Consider the following 20795-nt stretch of genomic DNA (forward strand, 5'->3'; position numbering starts at 1 on the left):
ACATCCAAAAGACAGCACTGCCCTGGAGTGTCAGCGTAGACTTTTGTGCTCAACTCCTGGAGTGGGATTTAAACCCAGAACCTTCAGACTCAGTGGCTAGGGTTCTACCAACTGAGCCACGGCTGACCGAGTAGTTCAATCTCTACGAGGTGGTCTTTTGTTTCTTTCATTGTTTCAATTGACAGGAAACTTATTGGCATCCTATATGTTTTCCGTGTGGACAGTTGAACATGAATGCTTGATTTGGTTCCTGGGTGACATTAAATTCAGTACGGGAGAATTAACTCACTCGTTTTGGTTCATAGAAGCCTGTCCTTAGAAAATCTGTTGTGAAGCTGTTATCCAGAAAAAAGGTGTTGTGTAAAGTTCAAATTCTGACACTTGGATTTTTGTCAGTCTTTTTGTCTGGAATATTTGAATTGTTTTGATGTTAGTGCTGTCAGAAGTATTTACTCTATGTGGCATAGGCCTGTTTACTGAAGTGGAACCTTTGCCTTCTAAGCTGTATTAACAAAGTGCTTATACAGCTGCTTTATTCAACTCTGGCACGCTATCTCGTAGTGATTTCAGGCGCAATTTATTACCAAACATTCAACCTTTTGAGATTCAGAATTTGGAACGTCTGAAGTTTTTACTCTGCATACTAACCTTCAGTGTCATCTTGAGCTGTTTTCAGAATGGGTCATATTTTTAAAATCAGCTTTAATTTATTTAAGACAAATCGTGTCACCAAAATGAATGAAGGTTTGGTCTGTGTGAATGGCAAGCAAAAAGTGAAGTATTAAATACCAATTAAACACTGACTGTGTTAACGATTTGTCCCATTTTAATAGGTTCCAAGGCATGTTTAGAACCGCTTTCGACTGGTGTTCTTCTTCAAGTGCTGAAATGTCAACCTTTTTAAGTATGTTTTAACTGGATTGTACAACACGTGTGTGTATCCCTCCTGATATTGCTCGCAGTAAGTCAGAGGTTACGCAATGCAAGGGTGAAGGCAATGCTGGAGTGATGAACTGGGGGAGGAATTTGCATTTCCACTGAGAAGATTTGAAAAAAAGTTGGTAAAAGATCAAGTTAGAAACGATGGAGTAAGTTTTTTATCGATTGGCTCCTTGATAAATAAACTTCTTTCGTTACTCATTTCAGGTGAACTAATTCATTTGTTCCCCTCAAATACCATATTTACATTTTTTTTTAAAAAGTAAAATTGCGAAGTAATTGAAATCGTGTTATTATTGTTGTCATTTGCTTTGAAGTCACATTGGGCCTGAGGGAGGACTGACTCAGTCATGATATTTTCAAACAGGTGATTGATTGAGCAGCACTCATGGGAGTATTTTTGTGGCGAAACTAAATGACACAACCGCTGCCTATACAATTGAGTTTACCAAACATTGACACTCTGATAAACAAAGGTCACACAATTCTCTGATTCTAATTTTTTTGCAAAGAAAATAAACTATAAAAATGTTGCTTTGGTTTGAACTAAGTTGTGGCAGATTAAAGACTATTGTTGAACAAAACTAAATTGATGACAGCCAACCTTATGCAGACAAGATTGATAAAAAGCACCCTACAATGTGCTGTAGGGGATGTAGTCTTAAGTATACCAGGGCTGTACCTCTGAAGATGGTGCCATTTTTGTCACTTGGAAGACTGAGATTATGCAGAGATAATGCAAGCAATTTGAAGCTATTGAATAGACCATCCATCATGAAGGGGCCATACAGCTACAACAACATAATATTGGGTGCAAGCTACATGATTGCCGAGATTATTGAAACCATCAACACAATAAAGCTACAGCGCTGGAAGGGATCCCTGCACAAATTTACAAGTTCACCTTACAAGAGGCTCTCACTGGCTACATTGACTGAAACAATCTGACTATGTATCTCATCAGCCCACAGCAGCTAAATGATGCAATAATTGACACCATTTTTGAATAGAAAGGAGAGGAAAGTAACTGCAGAAATTATGTTTGGATAGTAATGAATCAGTGGTCTTACCAGCCGTGAGACATGCATGTTTGAGAGAAATTACACCAGAAGTAGGATTGATGTACAAATAATGGCTATAAATGAAGGTGGTGAATGGGAAATTGAAATAAAAAGAATTTCCTCGCTAAACATGCTTAATGGAGAAGTGGGGGGGTGCCCGCTGAGTGCCACCCCACTGTCCTTGCTGCCGACCCCCCTACGCCCCCTTCCCACGCGAAAACCTTCCTGCCCTGACTCACCTGTGGCCTGCGTCCAGCGCCTCCAGTGAGTCCAGTACTGGCAGCAGCCACAGCCTCCATGGTGGTGCTCCTCAGTTAAAGAGCTGCCAGCCAGAAATTGGTCAGCAGATCTCAGCAGACGGGACTTCCATCCCCAGGGTCCTTAATCCCAGGGAAGGCCCGCCGCTATCCTCTTACATGCCTAATTGGCACGTAATGCGGCAGGCCTTCACCAGAGGAGGCTACATGGGGCTTTTGCCGGCCCTTTAGCCAGTGGCTGAGACCCCCGTCGCCCAGATGAAATCCCGGCCAATGTGTTAATCCTGAGAGGCAATGGGCCCGATTTTAACCCTGGGTAAGTGATTGGGTTTTGAGTGACTGAAGATTGGGCCCAACGTTCCTTTTAAGGAATGTTTTTATCTTTGTGCCAAGTTTTCTCTCTTCTCGTTTGCAGGTATTCTGAATGGAAAATGTGAATCCAGCAGCCTGACCACAGAATCATGAAGGAGGCCATTTGGCCTGTTATGCTTGTGCCAGCTTTTTGAAAACAGCTATCCATTTAGTCCCACTTTCCAACTATTTCCCTATTGCCCTGCAATATTCCCCTTCAAATATTTATCAATATTCCTTTTGATAGTTTTTTAAAAATTCATTCATGGGATGTGAGCATCGCTGGCAAAGCCAGCACTTATTGCCTGTCTGAAGGTGGTGGTGAGCCGCCGCCTTAACCTGCTGCAGTCCATCTGGTGTAGGTACACCCGTAGTGCTATTAGGGAGGGAGTTCCAGGATTTTGACCCAGCGACAGTGAAGGAGTGATGATACAGTTCCAAGTCAGGATGGTGTGTGAATTAGAGGAGAACTTGCAGGTGGTGGTCCCATGCGTTTACTGCCCTTGTTCTTCTAGGTGGTAGAGGTCGCAGGTTTGGAAGGTGCTGTTGAAAGATCCTTGGAGAGTTGCCGAAGTGCATCTTGTAGATAGTCCACATTGCTGTGCGTCGGTGGTGGATGGAGCAATTGTTTAAGGTGGTAAATGGGGTGCCGATCAAGCGGGCTGTTTTGTCCTGGATGGTGTCAAGCTTCTTGAGTGTTGTTGGAGCTGCATTCATCCAGGCAAGTGGAAAGTATTCCATCACATTCCTGACTTGTGCCTTCTAGATGGTGGACAGGTTCTGGGGAGTCAGGAGTTGGGTTATATGCTGCAGAATGCCCAGTCTCTGACCTGCTCTTGTAGCCACAGTATTTATGTGGCTGATCCAGTTAAGTTTCTGGTCAATGGCGACCCCCAAAATGTTGATGATTGGGGATTCAGCCATGGTAAAGCCATTGAATGTCAAGGCTTGATGATTAGATTCTCTCTTGTTAGAGATTGTCTAGCCTGGCATTTGTGTGTCGCGAATCTTACTTGACACTTATCAGCCCAAGCCTGAATGTTGTCCAGATCTTGCTGCATGTGGGCATGGACTGCTTCAGTATCTGAGGAATTGCGAATGTACTGAACACTGTGCAATCATCAGCGAACATCCCCACTTCTGACCTTATGTTGGAGGGAAGATAATTGATGAAACAGCTGAAGATGGTTGAGCCTAAGACACTATCCTGAGGAACTCCTGCAGTGATGTCCTGTGGCTGAGATGATTGGCCTCCAACAACCGCAACAATCTTCCTTTGTGCAAGATATGACTCCAATCAGTGGCGAGTTTTCCTGTTGATTCTCCTTAACTTCAATTTTGCTTGGGCTCCTTGATGCCACACTTAGTCAAATGCTGCCGTGATGTCAAGGGCAGTCACTCTCACCTCACCTCTGGAATTCAGCTCTTTTGTCCATGTTTGGACCAAGGGTGGAATGAGGTCAGGAGCTGGGTGCCCCTGGCGGAACCCAAACTGAACATTGGTGAGCAGGTTGCTGCTGTGTAATTGTAATTGGCCGGGTTGGATTTGTCCTCTGGGCAGTTTTCCACATTGTCAGGTAGTTAGTTACCAGTGTTGTAGCTGTACTGGAACAGTTTGGCTCGGGATGTAGCTAGTTCTGGTGCACAAGGCTTTAGTAGTACAGCCAGGATGTAGTCAGGGCCCATAGCCTTTGCTGTATCCACTGTCTTCAGCTGTTTCTTGACATCACATGGAGTAAATTGAATTGGTTGAAGATTGGCATCTGTGCTGCTGGGGACCTCAGGAGGATGTCAAAATTGATCATTCACTCAGCACTTCTGGTTGAAGATGGTTACAAATGTTTTAGCCCTGTCTTTTGCACTAACGTGCTGGGCTTCCCCATTGTTGAGGATGGGTATGTTTGTGGAGCTCCTTCCTCCAATTACTTGTTTAATTGTCCACCACCATTCCAAACTGGATGTGGGAGGACTGCAGAGCTTTGATCTGATCCAATTATTTGTGGAATTGCTTAGCCCTGTCTTCAGCATGCATGTAGTCTTGTGTTATAGCTTCAGCAGGTTGGCATCTCATTTTTAGGTATGCCTGGTGCTGCTCCTGGCATGCTGTCCTATGGTCGTCATTGAACAACGGTTAGTGTTCTGTCTTGCTGGTAATGGTAGAGTGAGGGATATGCCGGATCTTGATGGTATAGATTCTGGATGAATACAGTTCTGTTTCTGCTGATGACCTCAAGGATGCCCAGTTTTGAGCTACTCTGAATTTATCCCAATTAATACAGTGGTCATACCACACAACCTGATGGACACTGGCTGTAAGGTATGATTTGGTGAATATGACTATGTCAGTCTGTTGCTTGACTGGTCCATGGGACAGCTCTCCCAATTTTGGCACAAGTCCCCAGATGTTAGTGAGGAAGATTTTGCAGGGTTGACTGGGCAGGGTGTGCCTTTGCCTTTTTCCGGTGCTTAGGTTGAAGCCGGCTCTTCTGTCCAGTTTTATTCTTCTTTAACTTTTCTGTAGCGGTGTGAGGTGCTGTTATTGGGCCATTTCAGAGAGCAGTTCGGTGTCAATCGCGTTGCTGTGGGTCTGGAGTCGCATATAGGCCAGACCAGGTAAGGACAGCAGATTTCCTTCCCTGAAGATCATTAGTGAATCATATAGGTTCTTACAACAACCAGGTAGTTTCATTATCATCATTGCTGAAAATCAATTCCATATTTATGAATTAATTCAATTTAAATTCCTCCAGCTTCTGTGGTGGGATTTGAACTCATGTGCCCAGAACATTAGTCCAGGCCTCGGGATCACTAGTCTAGTAACAATACCATTATACTACTGATTCAACCAACATTTTCAGGCTGTGCAACTTGCTGCGTAACAATTATTTTCATTCTCACTGATAGTTTTGCCAATCGCCTTAAATTTGTGTCCCTATCATTATTGATCCTTCTGCCACTGGAAACAATGTCTCCTTAACCGGTTCTTATCAGAGTCGCAAATTACATCCTATTTGACTGTGACAGAAGCAAACTATCCCTCTTCGTCCTTCTCGACCTATCTGCAGCCCTTGATGCTGTTGATCGCACCATCCTCCTTCAGTGCCTCTTCACCGTTGTCCAGCTGGGTGGGACTGCGCTTGCCTGGTTCCATTCGTATTTATCTCATGGTAGTCAGAGAATCACCTGCAATGACTTCTCTTCTTGCTCCTGCCCTCCTGCTTCTCATCTCCATGCTACCCATCAGCGACATCATCGAAGAACACTGTGTTAGTTTCTACATTGTACGCTGGTAACACCCAGTTGTACCTCACCAGCTGGCAACGCAGCAATCTGGAGTGCACTGCGTATTGAAATAAACAGGCTGCTCGCAATAGTGGGCTCAAACGAGGGCTGAACTGATGATTGAACCCAATGGCAAAAGTGCAAACGGCTGGAGAGAGAGCAGGAAAAAACTGCAACTGTGTTTGGAGGAGCACTAAACACTGGAGCGAAGGAATCTGTGATTGGAGGAGCAGAGAGCGCGGGTGAGAGGGAATCTGATTAGAGAAGCAGTGAGCTCGAGTCTGGGGCAGCTGGAGGTGTGTGCAGAAATGAGCAGGGTACGGCAAGATGGGCTGGAGGGGACGAGTCAAATTTGCCTCAGTATCGAGAAACTGAGCTGCAGTAGGTGAATGTGCTCTGGATTCATTGGTCATGGTTTTGGAACAGGGATACACTCTGCAAAATTCCCTGTTTGCTGGTCACCCTATGAGGGTAGGGGAAGGGCTGAGCCAGATGAAAGTGATGGGTCCTGAGCACCCTGGATCAGATTGAGACTCACAAGTGCTCCCGTTTAGCAGCTTTCAAAGCCCCAGGGCTCAACATGGAACCGAATGGATGAAAAAAGCTCATAGCAACTATAAGCTGCAAATCCGGCCCTTCATGGCTAGATAAACACACACAGCCTGGGGTGAAGTTGACCAATGGATTTAGTCTCGATGAGCACCACACACTTTCTGACGGGCAGGCTTATGATGCAGATCATATATATGGAGCATGCTGTGAGGAGTTTATAGCTCGCCCAGAAAATTTAGAGGGAACATTGCTCATCACCACCTCAATCCTTCTACTTTCTCTAAATTGTCAGACTGCTTGTCTAACATCCAGTACTGGATGAGCAGAAATTTCCTCCAACAAAATATTGGAAAGACTGAAGCTGTCGTCTTTGCTCGCCACCACAAACCCCGTTCCCTGGCCGCCGACTCCATTCCTTTCCTGACTGATGCTAAACCAGGATGTTTGCAACCGTGGTGTCATTTGACTTAGAGATGAGCTTCCGATCGCATATTCGTGCCATCACTAAGACTGCTTATTTCCATCTCCGTGACGTCGCCTGACTCTGCCACGCCTCAGCTCATCTGCTGCTGAAACCCTCATCCATGCTTTTGTTACCTCTAGATGACTATTCCAGTGCACTCCTGGCAGCCCTTCCATGTTCTACTGTCCATAAACTTGAGGTCGTCCAACACTATGTGCCCCATGTCCTAACTTGGATGAGGTCCCATTCACCCATCACCCTGGTGCTCACTGACCTACATTGGCTCCCGTTTAAGCAGCGCTGCGATTCAAAAATTCTCATCCTTGTTTTCAAGCCCGTCCCTATCTCTGTAATTTCCTCTAGCTCCACAACTCTCCGAGATATCTGTATGCCTCTAATTCTAGCCTTTTGAGCATCTCTGACTTTAATCACTATCATTCGTGGCCATACCTTTAACTGCTAAGGCCTAAGCTGTGGAATTCCCTGCCTAAAGCTCGCCGCCTCTCTACCGCACTTTCCTTCTTTAAAACCAATCTCTTTGACCAAGCTTTTAGTCATCTGCCATATTATCTCTGTGGCTTGGTGTCGAATGCTGTTTTATAATGCCCCTGTGGGATGTTGTACTCTGTTAATAACACTATATAAATATAAATTGCTCTTATAGGTTTGGAAATCATGGGTAATATTGCTTCAGTAGCCCAGTGTTGACCAGGCCAGTTGTAGCACCCCAGTTGCTGCTCTGGCTGAGATCAGCTAACTCAGCACATGGTGGGAATTTAATCTGGAGCTCTTTGGTCTATTTGATTTAGCGTTAGCACTAGCTAGTGCTTTCCTCATTAGACTATTGGGGTGCAGTTTTCTGCAGAAATAAAGTTGCTGTGAATGTCTGAGATGTGATTGTGTTCACTTTTGTTCGCTTTCAGTTAATGGTGCCTGATTGTGCTCGGTAACTTGCTATATTGCTATGGGGATAAGGTGTCCTTTCACCAGATCTGCTTAAGACTCCAGATTGGCTCATGTCCTGTGCAGTTGCACAGGTTATGTCACCTTAGTCACCTCTGAGTGCAGGCTGGCGCTCTCCCAAGTGTATGCATGTGGTTCAATCTTGTGCTTTTGCATTGTTACAGAGATGATGAGAATTTATTTCTCTCAGAGGAACTCTTTGGAGCTCTCTTCCTCAAAAGGCAGTGGAAACAGAGTATTTTAATATTTTTAAGGCAGAGGTAGATAGATTCCTGATAAGCAAGGGGGTGAAAGGTTAATGGGGGTAGGCAGGAATGTGGAGTTGAGGTTACAATCAGATCAGCCATGATCTTGTTGAATAGTGGAGCAGGCGCGAGGGGCCGTGGCCTACTCTTGCCCCTAATTCGTAAGTTTGTATGTTATCTTCAAGCACCATTGTAGCAGAATGTGGCACATGCCTCTTTAAAATCTGCAATCTTAATTTCAGGCCCTATGTTATTGTCGGGTTCCAGCGTCTAATCGAGGTGTCTGGTTGCTGCCCATAAAAAAGGACAAACACGCTCAAGTAACTCCCTCTTCTGCAAGGACAACTCTGGTTGGGAAACAGAGGCTCTGTTGCCAGTGCTACTGAGCTAGCCTTGTAGTGAACTCCTGTGGAAATGAAACACAACAATTTTCGAGCCCCCAATAAAATGAAACAAATGTTGTCTAGATAACCAGCTGATTTACTGGAAAACAATGTGTTATATCTTTCACATCATTTTTTGGAACTAAAGTTCTCTGGTTTGCAATGGGACAACTTTTGAACAGTATTTACATGAAATCCTTTCTCTTTAAATTAATGCTCGGTGTGCTGGCCCTAAACATTTGTAGTGTAAGTCTGGAATGGGTTGCAACCTGGTTCTGGAACAAAACAGAGGGTGACTGTTCCCTCTAGGGAAACTGCAAAGTGAAATTTGTTTGCACTAATGCTGCCATTCTAGTGTAAATGCACCAATACTCCCATCTGTTTTCGATCCAGTTACCGGAAATGTGTTGCATAAACATTAGTAATGTGTTACAAGATTAAAATTGAGTTAAGGGAATCAAATTACATCAGAAATCAAAGCATAAACAGTTTATAAAGAAAAAATAAAAACAAGAAATGCTGGAAATACTCAGCAGGTCTGGCAGCATCTGTGGAGAGAGAAGCATAGTTAACGTTTCAGGTCAGTGACCATTCTTAAGAACTAGCAAATATTAGAAATGTAAAAGGTTATAAGAAAGTAAAGCGGGGGTGGGGCAAAAGATACCAAAGGAGAAGGTGTAAATAGGACAAGGTCACAAAATAGCTGACCAGAAGGTCGTGGAGCAAAGGCAGACAATGTGTTAATGGTGTGTTGAAAGACAAAGCATTAGTACAGATAGGGTGTTAACGGACTGAAGAGGAGACCACACTGTGAGCAGCGAATACAGTATGCTACATTGAAAGAAGTACAAGTAAATCGCTGCTTCACCTGAAAGGAGTGTTTGGGGCCTGGGATAGTGAGGAGAGAGGAGGTAAATGGGCAGGAATTACACCTCCTGCGATTGCAGGGGAAGGTGCCGTGGGAAGGGGATGAGGTGGTGGGGGTAGTGGAGGAGTGGACCAGGGTGTCACGGAGGGAACGATCCCTTCGGAATGCTGACAGGGAAGGGAGGGGAAGATGCGTTTGTTAGTGGCATCACGCTGGAGGTGGCAGAAATAGTGGAGGATGATCCTTTGGATATGGAGGCTGATGGGGTGGAAAGTGATTCTCTACATTGGGGAGACCAAACGCAGTCTGGGTGACCACTTTGCGGAACACCTCCGCTCAGTCCGCAAGCAGGACCCCGAGCTTCCGGTTGCTTGCCATTTCAACACTTTCCCCTGCTATCATGCTCACATCTCTGTCCTGGGATTGCTGCAGTGTTCCAGTGAACATCAATGCAAGCTCGAGGAACAGAATCTCATTTACCGATTAGGCACACTACAGCCTGCCGGACTGAACAATGAGTTCAATAATTTCAGAGCATGACGGGCCCCCCATTTTACTTTTATTTTTAGTTTTTTTCTTTTTCCTTTTTTTAATTTTTTTTTGTTTTATTTTATTTCATAGTTTGTTCAGTTTGCTTATCCACTGATTTTTTTCATGTTTGTACTTGCGGCTATTCAATTTTCAGTCCATTAACACCCGATCTGTACTAATGCTTTGTCTTTCAACACACCATTAACACATTGTCTGCCTTTGCTCCACGACCTTCTGGTCAGTCAGCTATTCTGTGACCTTGTCCTATTTACACCTCCTTTATCTCTTGCCCCACCCCCGCTTTACTTGCTTATAACCTTTTACATTTCTAATATCTGCTAGTTCTGAAGAAGGGTCACTGACCTGAAACGTTAACTCTGCTTCTCTCTCCACAGATGCTGCCAGACATGCTGAGTATTTCCAGCATTTCTTGTTTTTATTTCAGATTTTCAGCATCCGCAGTATTTTGCTTTTATTATAAAGAAAAAACATGCATTTATATGTCACCTTATGTTCTCAAAACATCCCAAAGTTCTTCATAACCGGTTAATTGCTTTTGAAGTATTACAATGTTGTTTTATACTAAATACAGCAGACAATTTTAAACTCTAGTTTGATTCAGCCATTAGTATTAATTATGTATTTTGTTTTTAAAACCTTTTTTTAAAACCTTTTTGTGGTGGGGTCAGCACTGAGACTGGAGTGCATTAAAAGAGCTGTAGCATTACAAATCATTTTAGCATAAAAACAATGCTGCAATAATACAACGAACACATCAGAAAGTATTTAATCATTGTTGCACATTTGACTTTTTTCTTCTGTTTCAGATTCTCAAAACCAGCACCAATGTTTCTTGATAGCACCTTTAAGCGATGGTCAAAACTCAAAGACTTTGTTCCTCCATTTGGAATCAAAGGGCAAGGTACTGTTGCAACAAAAGGTTTGGAAACCTGAATTTGAATTCTGTGACATAGGGATTTTGTGTGAATAATGGGGAGGAGTTTGACCTATTTTTTTTGTGTTTCCTTCTCCCTCACCATCCACTTTTGAAATCAACAGAACAAAGGCATTCTTGCATAGATCTTCCTGTCACACAACTAACTAAAGTTATTTTAATTTAGATTTACCCTGCATAAAATCATGTAAAATAAAAACAAGTCCCATTTATGCAAGCTACCAATAATAAAAGTGCTTTGTGAAAATAGAGGCCAAGAGGTTTGGTCACTTGCAGCCAGACCCAAAATAGGGAGCCTACTAGCAAATAATGTTTCCAGGAATCAGTTAGCTTTGCTGCCAGCGATTAGTTTTCATCGGTGGAATCCAAGAAAGGCCCCACCCAAGGCGAATTTCATTGGCAAATCTTGGATTTACATTTAAGATTGCTTCAGTTGGTACTTTTGGCACCAGAGGCAACATAGCACTATAAGCGCAAAGAAGTGGGGTGCAAATCAGTTTCCAGTTGCTGAGCAGTATAGACTGTAATGAATTATAATTAGAGTGTTAAATTCAGTTGCATGGTTTTATCCATATAATTCAGTGTGTTGTATACTTTATGAACAGGTGGTAAGGGGTGTGGGTGGTTCCCACTGTTTACCTCCCAACTTAACGCAATCGTGTTTTGTTTAAAATGATGAGTTCGTCCCTGACTGTTTGTTAGGGTCAAATAAATAGTCAAATGACAGGTTTTTTCGTAAGTTTTTTAAAAATAGTTAATTTTTATACAATTCCCGAAATCGTCGTGACCTCACTGATGCACACATTCACTCAAGCGCATACACAAGAATAGATAGATAGAGAGGAAAAGGGTAAGTGGTTTAAAGTGAGGTGGGTGTTCATGGCTAACTGTAAACCTGTTGTATTTTCTCAGGAGGACAGTCTCTTTTAAAGGTGCAGGCCCGGATCTTTGCAGTCTTGAACTTGTTGAGATGTTGTAGATTTTGTGGTGATTAAAACTTCTGATTGGAGGTGGTGGTCACTTTCACTTCTCTGCTGCAGCAAGCTGAAGTGTAGAATTAGCAGCAGGCTTCTTCTTTGTGCTGATCCGATCTCACAGCCTTTGACTGGACTGCTTTCTGTGACGTTGGCTTGATCTCCCCTTTCTTTCCAGAGGGCTATCTTTTAAGTTTAAAAACCCATCACATTAGAGTTTCTGTTCAGAGACGCATGGCCTTCTCCCCTCGTGTGACCACAATGGATCAGGGTGTGGATTTCATGGCTATCTATTGATGACTGGATAGGTACTATTCTGCTATGATATGGCTGCTACACACATGTTCATCCTAGTTTTGTTGTAAGACATTCATCCTGAGGGGCGGGGAGGGGTAAGACCTTCTTTGCCTGAGAAGAAACCCATTCAATTTAGGAGTGTCTTTTGATGGTTTCAGGATGGGTGTAGTTGACACCTCTGTCTGGAATGTATCCTTTTGTCCTTTCGTGACCGTGAGGCCAGATCATCTGACCTTCAATGGCCATCTTTGCAGCACATTGTCCACTTTTTAAAGGAAAAGTCAATTTCAAAGAGTCCACATTGAATAAAGTTCATATCTTAAAAGTTAGGAATATGCTACGATTTTACTGGGCATAACAATGCTTATTTTGTATGCATAATATTGTAGTGAGTGTTATGGAAGTAAGAAGTATAGTAAACTGCATCCCTGTAACATAGCAGCATGGGTTGATATTTTTAATATTCCTTCTGTCCTAATCATTACTTTGGCTTTACTGTTCCCCTTCCCTAGTGACCATGCTAATATAAGGCATTTGAATAGTATTCATATCATAATAGAGTAGTAGATTTTCACTTGTCCAAAGCATTGTTTGCAGAAAGAGTTGCAGACATGCCAATTTATTTTTGCTGAAGTTTTGTACTTGTATTTTATTGAATGTATTTTATTTATAGAATGCAACAAGCTATGAGTGAATAATAACGCTGGCTTGATACACCAGGGCTTACTGTTGAAAATTCTACTTGTGGCTAGCTATCGCCCTCAGAAGATGTAATAAGTTGGCAAGAGCTCATGATTCTGCAAGTTATGTGTAGTCTGTTGGAAAGAATAGCTTTGCTGAGCCAAAGACCCTTTTCTCATTCAGCTTCTGAAAAATTTGATTCTTTGATTGAAAAGCCATTGTTGTTTTGCAGTGCCATTTTACTCGTTTGCTCACACCTTTTGTGTACACCATAGTTGCCATTAGGTAACATTTTTTTTGCATCAGTTGTAGGATATCTTGTTAGAAGCATGTTAATTATAATGCCATTTTCAGTTCTTACTTCATCATCCTATCTTTATATTATGATATGCTCACTTACTGCCAGAAGAATAAACACAGCAAGTGGCCCTTGTCTTAATTACCTAGTCAATCTACCATTCTCCTCTTCCATTCTTTTCAAACATAAGATGAATACCTTGCATTGATTTATTTATTTCCCACTGCTTTCCAACTACTGATTGCTCTTAATCATGTTTTGTCTGTAGAATTTGCAATAACATTTCCTAGTTTTTTTTATTTACAGTGTACAATGAGAATTTTTAGTATTAGTCTCAAGGGCATTTGTTATACTGCTATTATCTTAATGTTGACAAGAAGTTATGGAGCTGTTTTTAACTTAAGAAGACTTCAGACATAAATTTGACAGCAACCCAAAGGGGAGGAAATATTGCTAAGTGTGGTGAAAAACTGAGTCAAAGAGAGGTTTTAAGGGGAGTTTTAAAGGAGGCAGAGAGATTAGGGAGGAAATTTCAGAGCTTGGGGCCTGGACAGCTGAAGGCACAGCTGTTAATGATGGCTGAAAGGGATTGGAGGATGCACAAGAAGCTGGAGTCAGAGAACTGAAAAAAGTTACAGATAGGAACGGACAAGGCCATGAAGATGTTTGAACACAATGATGCGGTTTTTAAATTGGAGGCATTGGGGGACTGAAGCTAGTGTAGGTCAGTAAGTACAGGACTGATGGTTAAACAGGAATTGGTGCCCTTTAGTTTATGAGCAGCAGAGCTTTGGATGAGCTGGAGTTTATGGAGGGTGGATGATGGGAGGACAGCCAGGAGAACACAAACATTGACCTCCTTCCATGCCGTAAATGTTTCTTTCATCCCATCGTGTCTGTGCCAGGCGAAAAGGAGCTATCTGGCCTAATCCCAGCTTCAAGCTCTTGGTCCATCGCCCTGTAGGTTCTGGCACATCAAGTGCATATCTAAGCGTTTTTTAAAATGTGAACAGGTTTCTGTCTGTACCGTTTCAGGCAGTGAATCTGGACCCCACCATCCTCTAGCAAAACATGTTACTCCTCAACTCCCCTCTAATCCTTCTACAATTACTTTAAATCATAGAAAAATCATAGAAAGTTTAAAGCACAGAAAGAGGCCACTTGGCCCATCGTGTCTGTGCCAGCCAGAAAACAATCCAGCTATTCTAATCCCACCTTCCAGTATTTGGTCTGTGGCCCTGCAGATTACGGCACTTGAGGTGCACATCCAGACTCTTTTTGAATGAGCTGAGAGTTTATGCCTCAACTACCCTTTCAGGCAGTGAATTTCAGACCCCCACCACCCTATGGGTGAAAATGTTTTTCCTCATCTCCCCTCTAATTTTTCTACCCATCACTTTAAATCTATGCCCCCTAGTCACTGACATCTGTGCTAAGGTGAATAGACCCTTCACCTCCACACTATCCAGGCCCCTCAACATTTTGTACATTTCAATCAGCTGTCCCCTCAGCCTTCTCTGTTCCAAGGAGAACAACCCCAGCCAATCCAATCTTTCCTCATAGCTGCATTTTTCCAGTCCTAGCAACATCCTCGTAAATCTCCTTTGTACCCTCTCTAGTGCAATTGCATCCTTTCTGTAATGAGGTGACTAGAACTGCACACAGTACTCAAATTGTGGCTTAATCAATGAGTTAAACAGTTCCAGCATAACCTCCCCCTGCTCTCATCTCTGTCCTGGGATTGCTGCAGTGTTCCAGCAAACATCGATGCAAGCTCGAAGGAACAGTATCTCATTTACTGATTAGGCGTCCTACAGCCTGCCGGACTGAACATTGAATTCAATAATTTCAGAAAATGACGGACCCCCCCCCCCACCCCCCTTTTTATGTTTAATTATTTTTCCTTTTTTTCTTTTTTATTTGATTATTTTATTTTAGGTTTTTTCGTGTGTTTAGTTTGTTTCGACTGTGCCTACCTACTGTTTCTGTTTTTTTACATTTTTTTTTTAATGTTTGTGCTTGGAATGCTTTGTGCCTTACAATCAATTCACACCCTCTCTGTACTAACGCTTTATCTTTCAACACACCATTAACATACCATTTGCCTTTGCTCCATGATCTTCTGGTCAGTTATTCTCTGTGACCTTGTCCTATCAACACCTCTTTTGTTATCTCTTGCCCCGCCCCCGCTTTACTTGCTTAAAATCTTTTACATTTCTAATATTTGTCAGTTCTGAAGAAGGGTCACTGACCTGAAATGTTAACTCTGCTTCTCACTCCACAGATGCTGCCAGACCTGCTGAGTATTTCCAGCATTTCTTGTTTTTATTTCCAGCATAACCTCCCTGCTCTTACATTCTATACTTTGGCTAATAAAGGAAAGGATTCCATATGCCGCCTTAATCACCTTATCGACCTGTCTTGCTACCTTCAGGGATCTGTAGGCATTCACTCCAAGGTCCTTTACTTCCTCTGCACCTCTCAGTATTTTCCCATTAATCGTGTATTCCTTTGCCTTGTTTGACCTCCCCAAATGCATCAGCTCACACTTCTCAAGGTTGAATTCCATTTGCCACTTTTCTGCCCGCCTGACGAGACCATCAATATCTTCCTGTAGTCTGCAACAATCCTCCTCGCTATCTACCACACGGCCAATTTTTGTGTCATCTGCAGACTTCTTGATCATGCTCCCTACATTTACATCCAAATCGTTAATATACACCACAAGAAGCAGGGGACGCAGTACTGAGCCCTGCGGAATGCCACTGGAAACAGCCTTCCAGTCGCAAAACACTCGTCAACAATTACCCTTTGCTTCCTGCCACTGAGGCAATTTTGTATCCACCTTGCTGCATTTCCCTGGATCCCATGGGATTTTGTTTTAACTAGTTTGCCATGTGGGACTTTGTGAAAAGTCTTGCTAAAATCCATGTAGACCACATCAACCCTACCCTCATCTATCTTACTCGTTACTTCAAAAAATGTGATCAAGTTGGTCAGACAAGATCTTCCCTTAACAAATCCATGCTGACTATCCTTGATTAACCTGTGCCTTTCTAAGTGACAGTTTATCCTGTCTCTCAGAATAGATTCCAATAATTTTCCCACTACTGAGGTTAGACTGACTGGCCTGTAATTATTCGGTCTATCCCTCGCTCCCTTTTTAAACAGGTGTACAATGTTAGCAGTTCTCCAATTCTCCAGCACCACACCTGTATCCAGTGAGGACTGGAAAATGATGGTCAGACCCTCTGCTATTTCCTCTCTTGCTTCTTTTAGCAGCCTAAGATACATTTCATCCGGTCCTGGTGATCTATCAACTTTCAAGGATGCTAATCCCATTAATACTTCCTCTCTCCCTATGTCTATCACATCCATTACTTCACACTCTTCCTCCTTAACCACAATATCTGCATCGTCCCCCCTCTTTTGTGAAGACAGATGCAGCGTATTTATTAAGAATCATGCCAACATCTATAGCCCCTGGCTATTAAACTCTCTGCTAATGGAAATAGGATGTTCCTATCTGCTCTATCTAGGCCCATCGTAATTTTATACATCTCAATTAGTTCACCCCTTAGCCTCCTCTGTTCCAAAGAAAACAGCCCTAGCCTATCCAATCTTTCCTTGTAGTTAAAATTCTCCATTCCTGGCAACATCCTCATAAATCTCTGTACCCTCTCTAGTGCGATCATATCCTTCCTGTAATGCAGTGACCAGAACTGTACGCAGTTCTTTAGCTTGTGCTTGATTCGGTTCTAGCATAACCTCCCTGTTTTTATATATTCTGTGCCTCGGTTAAAAAAGGCAAGTATCCCGTATGCTTCTTGGCCACCTTATCTACTTGTCTTGCTACCTTCAATGATCTGGGAACATTCACTTCAGGGTCCCTCTGTTCATCTACACTTCTGTGCATCCTACCATTTGTTGTATATTCCCTTGCCTTGTTTGTCTTCCCCAAATGCATTACTGCACATTTGTATTAAATTCCAATTGCTGCTTTTCTGTCCACCATTGATATCTTCCTGCCGTCTACAGCTTTCTTCCTCACCGTGAGCCTATCGTAAGATGACTATGGTATAGATGAGGGCTTTTGCAGTCAAAATTGCAATTTTGAAATTGTTTGACATGAGGTTGGGGTGGGTGTGGAGTGAAGAGGGGTTTAAGGCGCTAGTTTGTCATTTTAAAAAAAGTGGGCTATCTTTTTCTCTCCATAAAGATCCTAGAATAGAGGGTGATTGTGGCTGCTATTTTACTTTAGCAACGTCCCACAAGTAGCAATAAGATAAATGATCATTCTTGCAGTATTAGCTGAAGGGAAGAATGGTGTCCAAAAATTGAGAGGAATCCTTGCTCTTGTTGGAAGCGTTAACATCCTACGCATAGGACAGCATTTTCAATGGACAAATGCAAAATGCTGGAAATGTGAAATAAAAACAGAAAATGCTGGATATACTCTGCAGGTCAGGCAGCATCTGTGGAGAGAAAAACATAGTTAATGTTTCAGGTCAATGATCTTACATCAGAACTGACGTGTTTGCGATGTATCTGATTTTAATTAAGTACAGTGGCATGGAAAGGGGTGGTGGGGGTGAACAAAAGGGAAGGTCTGTGATGTGGAAAGCAGGAGAAATTAAATGACAAAGGGCATGACAGTGCAATGCAAAAGGAAATGGTAATTGAACAAGAAAAGAAACAAATGATGAGGTAGGGGAGGTGTAAATGGGAATAGCACAATCATTACAATCAGCTGCTATATGGAAAAAAAAATGGAGACAGAGGTAATGATCTGAAATTGTTGAACTCAGTGTTGAGTCCGGAAGACTGTGAAATGCCTAATTGAAACATGAGGTGCTGTTCCTCGAGCTTATGTTGAGTTTTGTTGGACCAGTGCAGGAAGGCAAGTACAGAAAAGTCAAGGTGGGATTGGGGCAGAGAATTAAAATGACAGACAACCGGATGCTCGGGCTCATACTTGTGTGCTGATTGGAAACATTCCACAAAGCAGTCGCCCGATCTGCATTTGCTCTCCCTGATGTAGAGAAGACCGCGGCATGAGCAACGAATACAGTATGCTAAATTGAAAGAAGTACAAGTAAATCACTGTTCACCTGGAAGGAATGTTTGGGGCCCTGGATGGTAGGAAGGGAGGAGGTAAAAGGGCAGATGTTGCACCTCCTGTGCTTGCATGGGAAGGGGAGGGTGTGTTCAGGGTGATTGAGCAATATGCCACATTGTCGCGGAGGGAATGGCCCCTGTGGAATGCTGAAAGGGGAGAGAGGAAAAAGTAAGACTTGCATTTATCTAGCGCCTTTCATGATCACAGGGCATCCAAAGTGCTTTACAGCCAATGAAGTACTTTTGAAGTGTTGTCACTGTTGTGATATAGGAAACGTGTCATAAAGGCCGGCTACCCGACCCGAACCCAACGGGACCCGCCGACTTGTGTTGGGCTCGGGTTGCACTCCCGGGTCCGGCATTTGGGCTCGGGTCCGGCATTTGGGCTCGGGTCGGGTTAGGCTGAGTCGGACATGCCCTGTCACTGCCTCCGGTAAGTGGCTCCAATGTAAATGTACCTTTTGGACTTGAAGGGTGGTTTTGTTACAGTTATTTTAAGCTTGTGCAGATAAGCAACAAAGTGAAAAACGGAAGGTTGATTAACTGATGGTCAGGTCGGGCTCGGGAAAAAATGGAAGGACTTGGGCCAGGTCGGGTTGGATGTGGTTCTGTCGGGCTCAGGTCGCGTTTCATTTGCAGACCCGAGCCGACCTTTAATGTGGCAGCCAATTTATGCACAGCAAGTTCTTGCAAACAGCAATGTGATAATCAGATAATCAGTTTTTGTGATGTTGATTGAGGGATAAATATTGGCCAGGACACCAGGGATAACTCCTCTACTCTTCTTCGAAGTGGTGCACGAGATCTTTAACGTGCACCCAAGAGTTCAAATGCGACCTTGTTTAACATCTCACCTGAAAGACAGCACCTCCCTCAGCATTCCTTCAGTACTGCACTGGAATATCAAATTTAATTTTTGTGTTCAAGTCCTGAGAAGATGTGTTTGGTGGTGGCATCATGCTGGAGGTGGCAGAAATGGGGTAGGATGATCCATTGAACGTGAATGGAAGGTGAGGACAAGGGAACCCTATTGTAGTTTTGGATGTGGGGGTGGTGGGGATGGGGTGACAGCAAGAGTGCAGGAAATGAAATGGACACAGTTGAAGTCCCTGTGAACTATGGTGGAAGAGAATCCTCAGTGGGAGAAAAAGAAAGTCATATTGGAAGTATTGATATGGAAGCTGGAATTGTCAGAACAGATGCAACAGAGATGGAGCAACTGGGTGATTGGAATAGAGTCCTGACAGGTAGCTGGGTGGGAGGAAGTGTCGTCAAGGTAGCTGTGGGAGACAATGAGCTTATAGTGAAAATTGTTAGATAGCCTGTCCCCAGAAATGGAGACAGAGCAATTAGAGATGGACCATGTGAAGATGAGGGAAGGGTGGAAGTTGGAAGCAAAGTTGATGAAATGTTCCTGTTTGGGGTGAGAGCATGAAACTACACCAGTACAGTCATCAGTGTTCTAGAAAAGGAAGTGAGGTAGGGGACCAGAACAGGAATGGAACAAAGAATGGTGGTGGACAATTAAACAACGAACAGGAGGAGGTGGCTCCACAAATATCTCCATCCTCAATGTTGGGGGAGCCCAGCACATCAGTGCAAAAGATAAGGCTGAAGCATTTGCAACAATCTTCAGCCAGAAGTACCGAGTGGATGATCCATCTCGTCCTCCTCCTGAACTCCCCAGCATCACAGATGCCAGACTTCAGCCTCTTTACAGCCTTGGTTCAAATATGGACAAAAAAGCTGAACCCAAGAGGTGAGGTGAGAGTGACTGCCCTTGACATCAAAGCAGCATTTGACCCAGTATAGCATCAAGGAGCCCAAGCAAGCTGGAGTCAGTGGGAATCAGGGAAAACACCGCTGGTTGGAGTATACCTAGCGCAAAGGAAAATGGTTGTGGTTGTTGGAGGTCAGTCATATCAGCTCCAGGACATCGCTGCAGGAGTTCCTCAGGGTAGTGTCTTAAGCCCAACCATCTTTAGCTGCTTCATCAATGACCTTCCTTAATTCATAAGGTCAGAAGTGGCAATGTTCACTGATGATTGCACAATGTTCAGCACCATTCTCGACTCCTCAGATACTGAAGCAGTCCGTGTAGAAATGCAGCAAGACCTGGACAATATCCAGGCTTGGGCTGATAAGTAGCAAGTTACATTCGCACCACACAAGTACCTGGCAATGACTGTCTCAAACAAGGAGAATCAAATCATCTTCCCTTGAAATTCAATGGCATTACGATTGCTGAACCCCCCAATATCCATATCCTAGGGATTACCATTGACCAGAAAATGAACTGGAATAGCCATAAAAATACTGTGGCTACAAAAGTAGGTCAGAGGCTAGGAATCCTGTGGCGAGTAACTCACCTCCTGATTCCCCAAAGCCTTTCGACCACCTACAAGGCACAAGTCAGGAGTGTGATGGAATACTCTCCACTTGCCTGGATGGGTGCAGCTCCAACAACACTCGAGAAGCTCGACACCATCCAGGACAAAACAGCCTACTTGATTGGCACCCCATCCGCAAACATTCACTCCCTTCACCACTGACGCACAGTGGCAGCAGTGTATACCA

At 43.4% G+C, this 20795-nt stretch overlaps 1 protein-coding gene across 11 annotated transcripts in view; it reads left to right on the forward strand.

Annotated features, from left to right (window-relative positions):
* The window catches only part of st3gal3a (ST3 beta-galactoside alpha-2,3-sialyltransferase 3a), a 788939-nt gene that overhangs the window by 454659 nt on the left and 313485 nt on the right, over positions 1–20795 (forward strand). For all 11 annotated transcript variants that reach the window (XR_010975488.1, XM_068036918.1, XM_068036928.1 and 8 more), the window contains one exon: positions 10723–10817. Coding sequence is in view for 10 of the 11 variants with exons in the window: in XM_068036918.1 (XP_067893019.1) it covers positions 10723–10817 (95 nt within the window). In the remaining variant the exon portion in view is untranslated. The remainder of the gene's footprint in view (positions 1–10722; positions 10818–20795) is intronic.

Source organism: Heterodontus francisci, chromosome 8, assembly GCF_036365525.1.
Source record: "Heterodontus francisci isolate sHetFra1 chromosome 8, sHetFra1.hap1, whole genome shotgun sequence".
NCBI lineage: Eukaryota > Metazoa > Chordata > Chondrichthyes > Heterodontiformes > Heterodontidae > Heterodontus > Heterodontus francisci.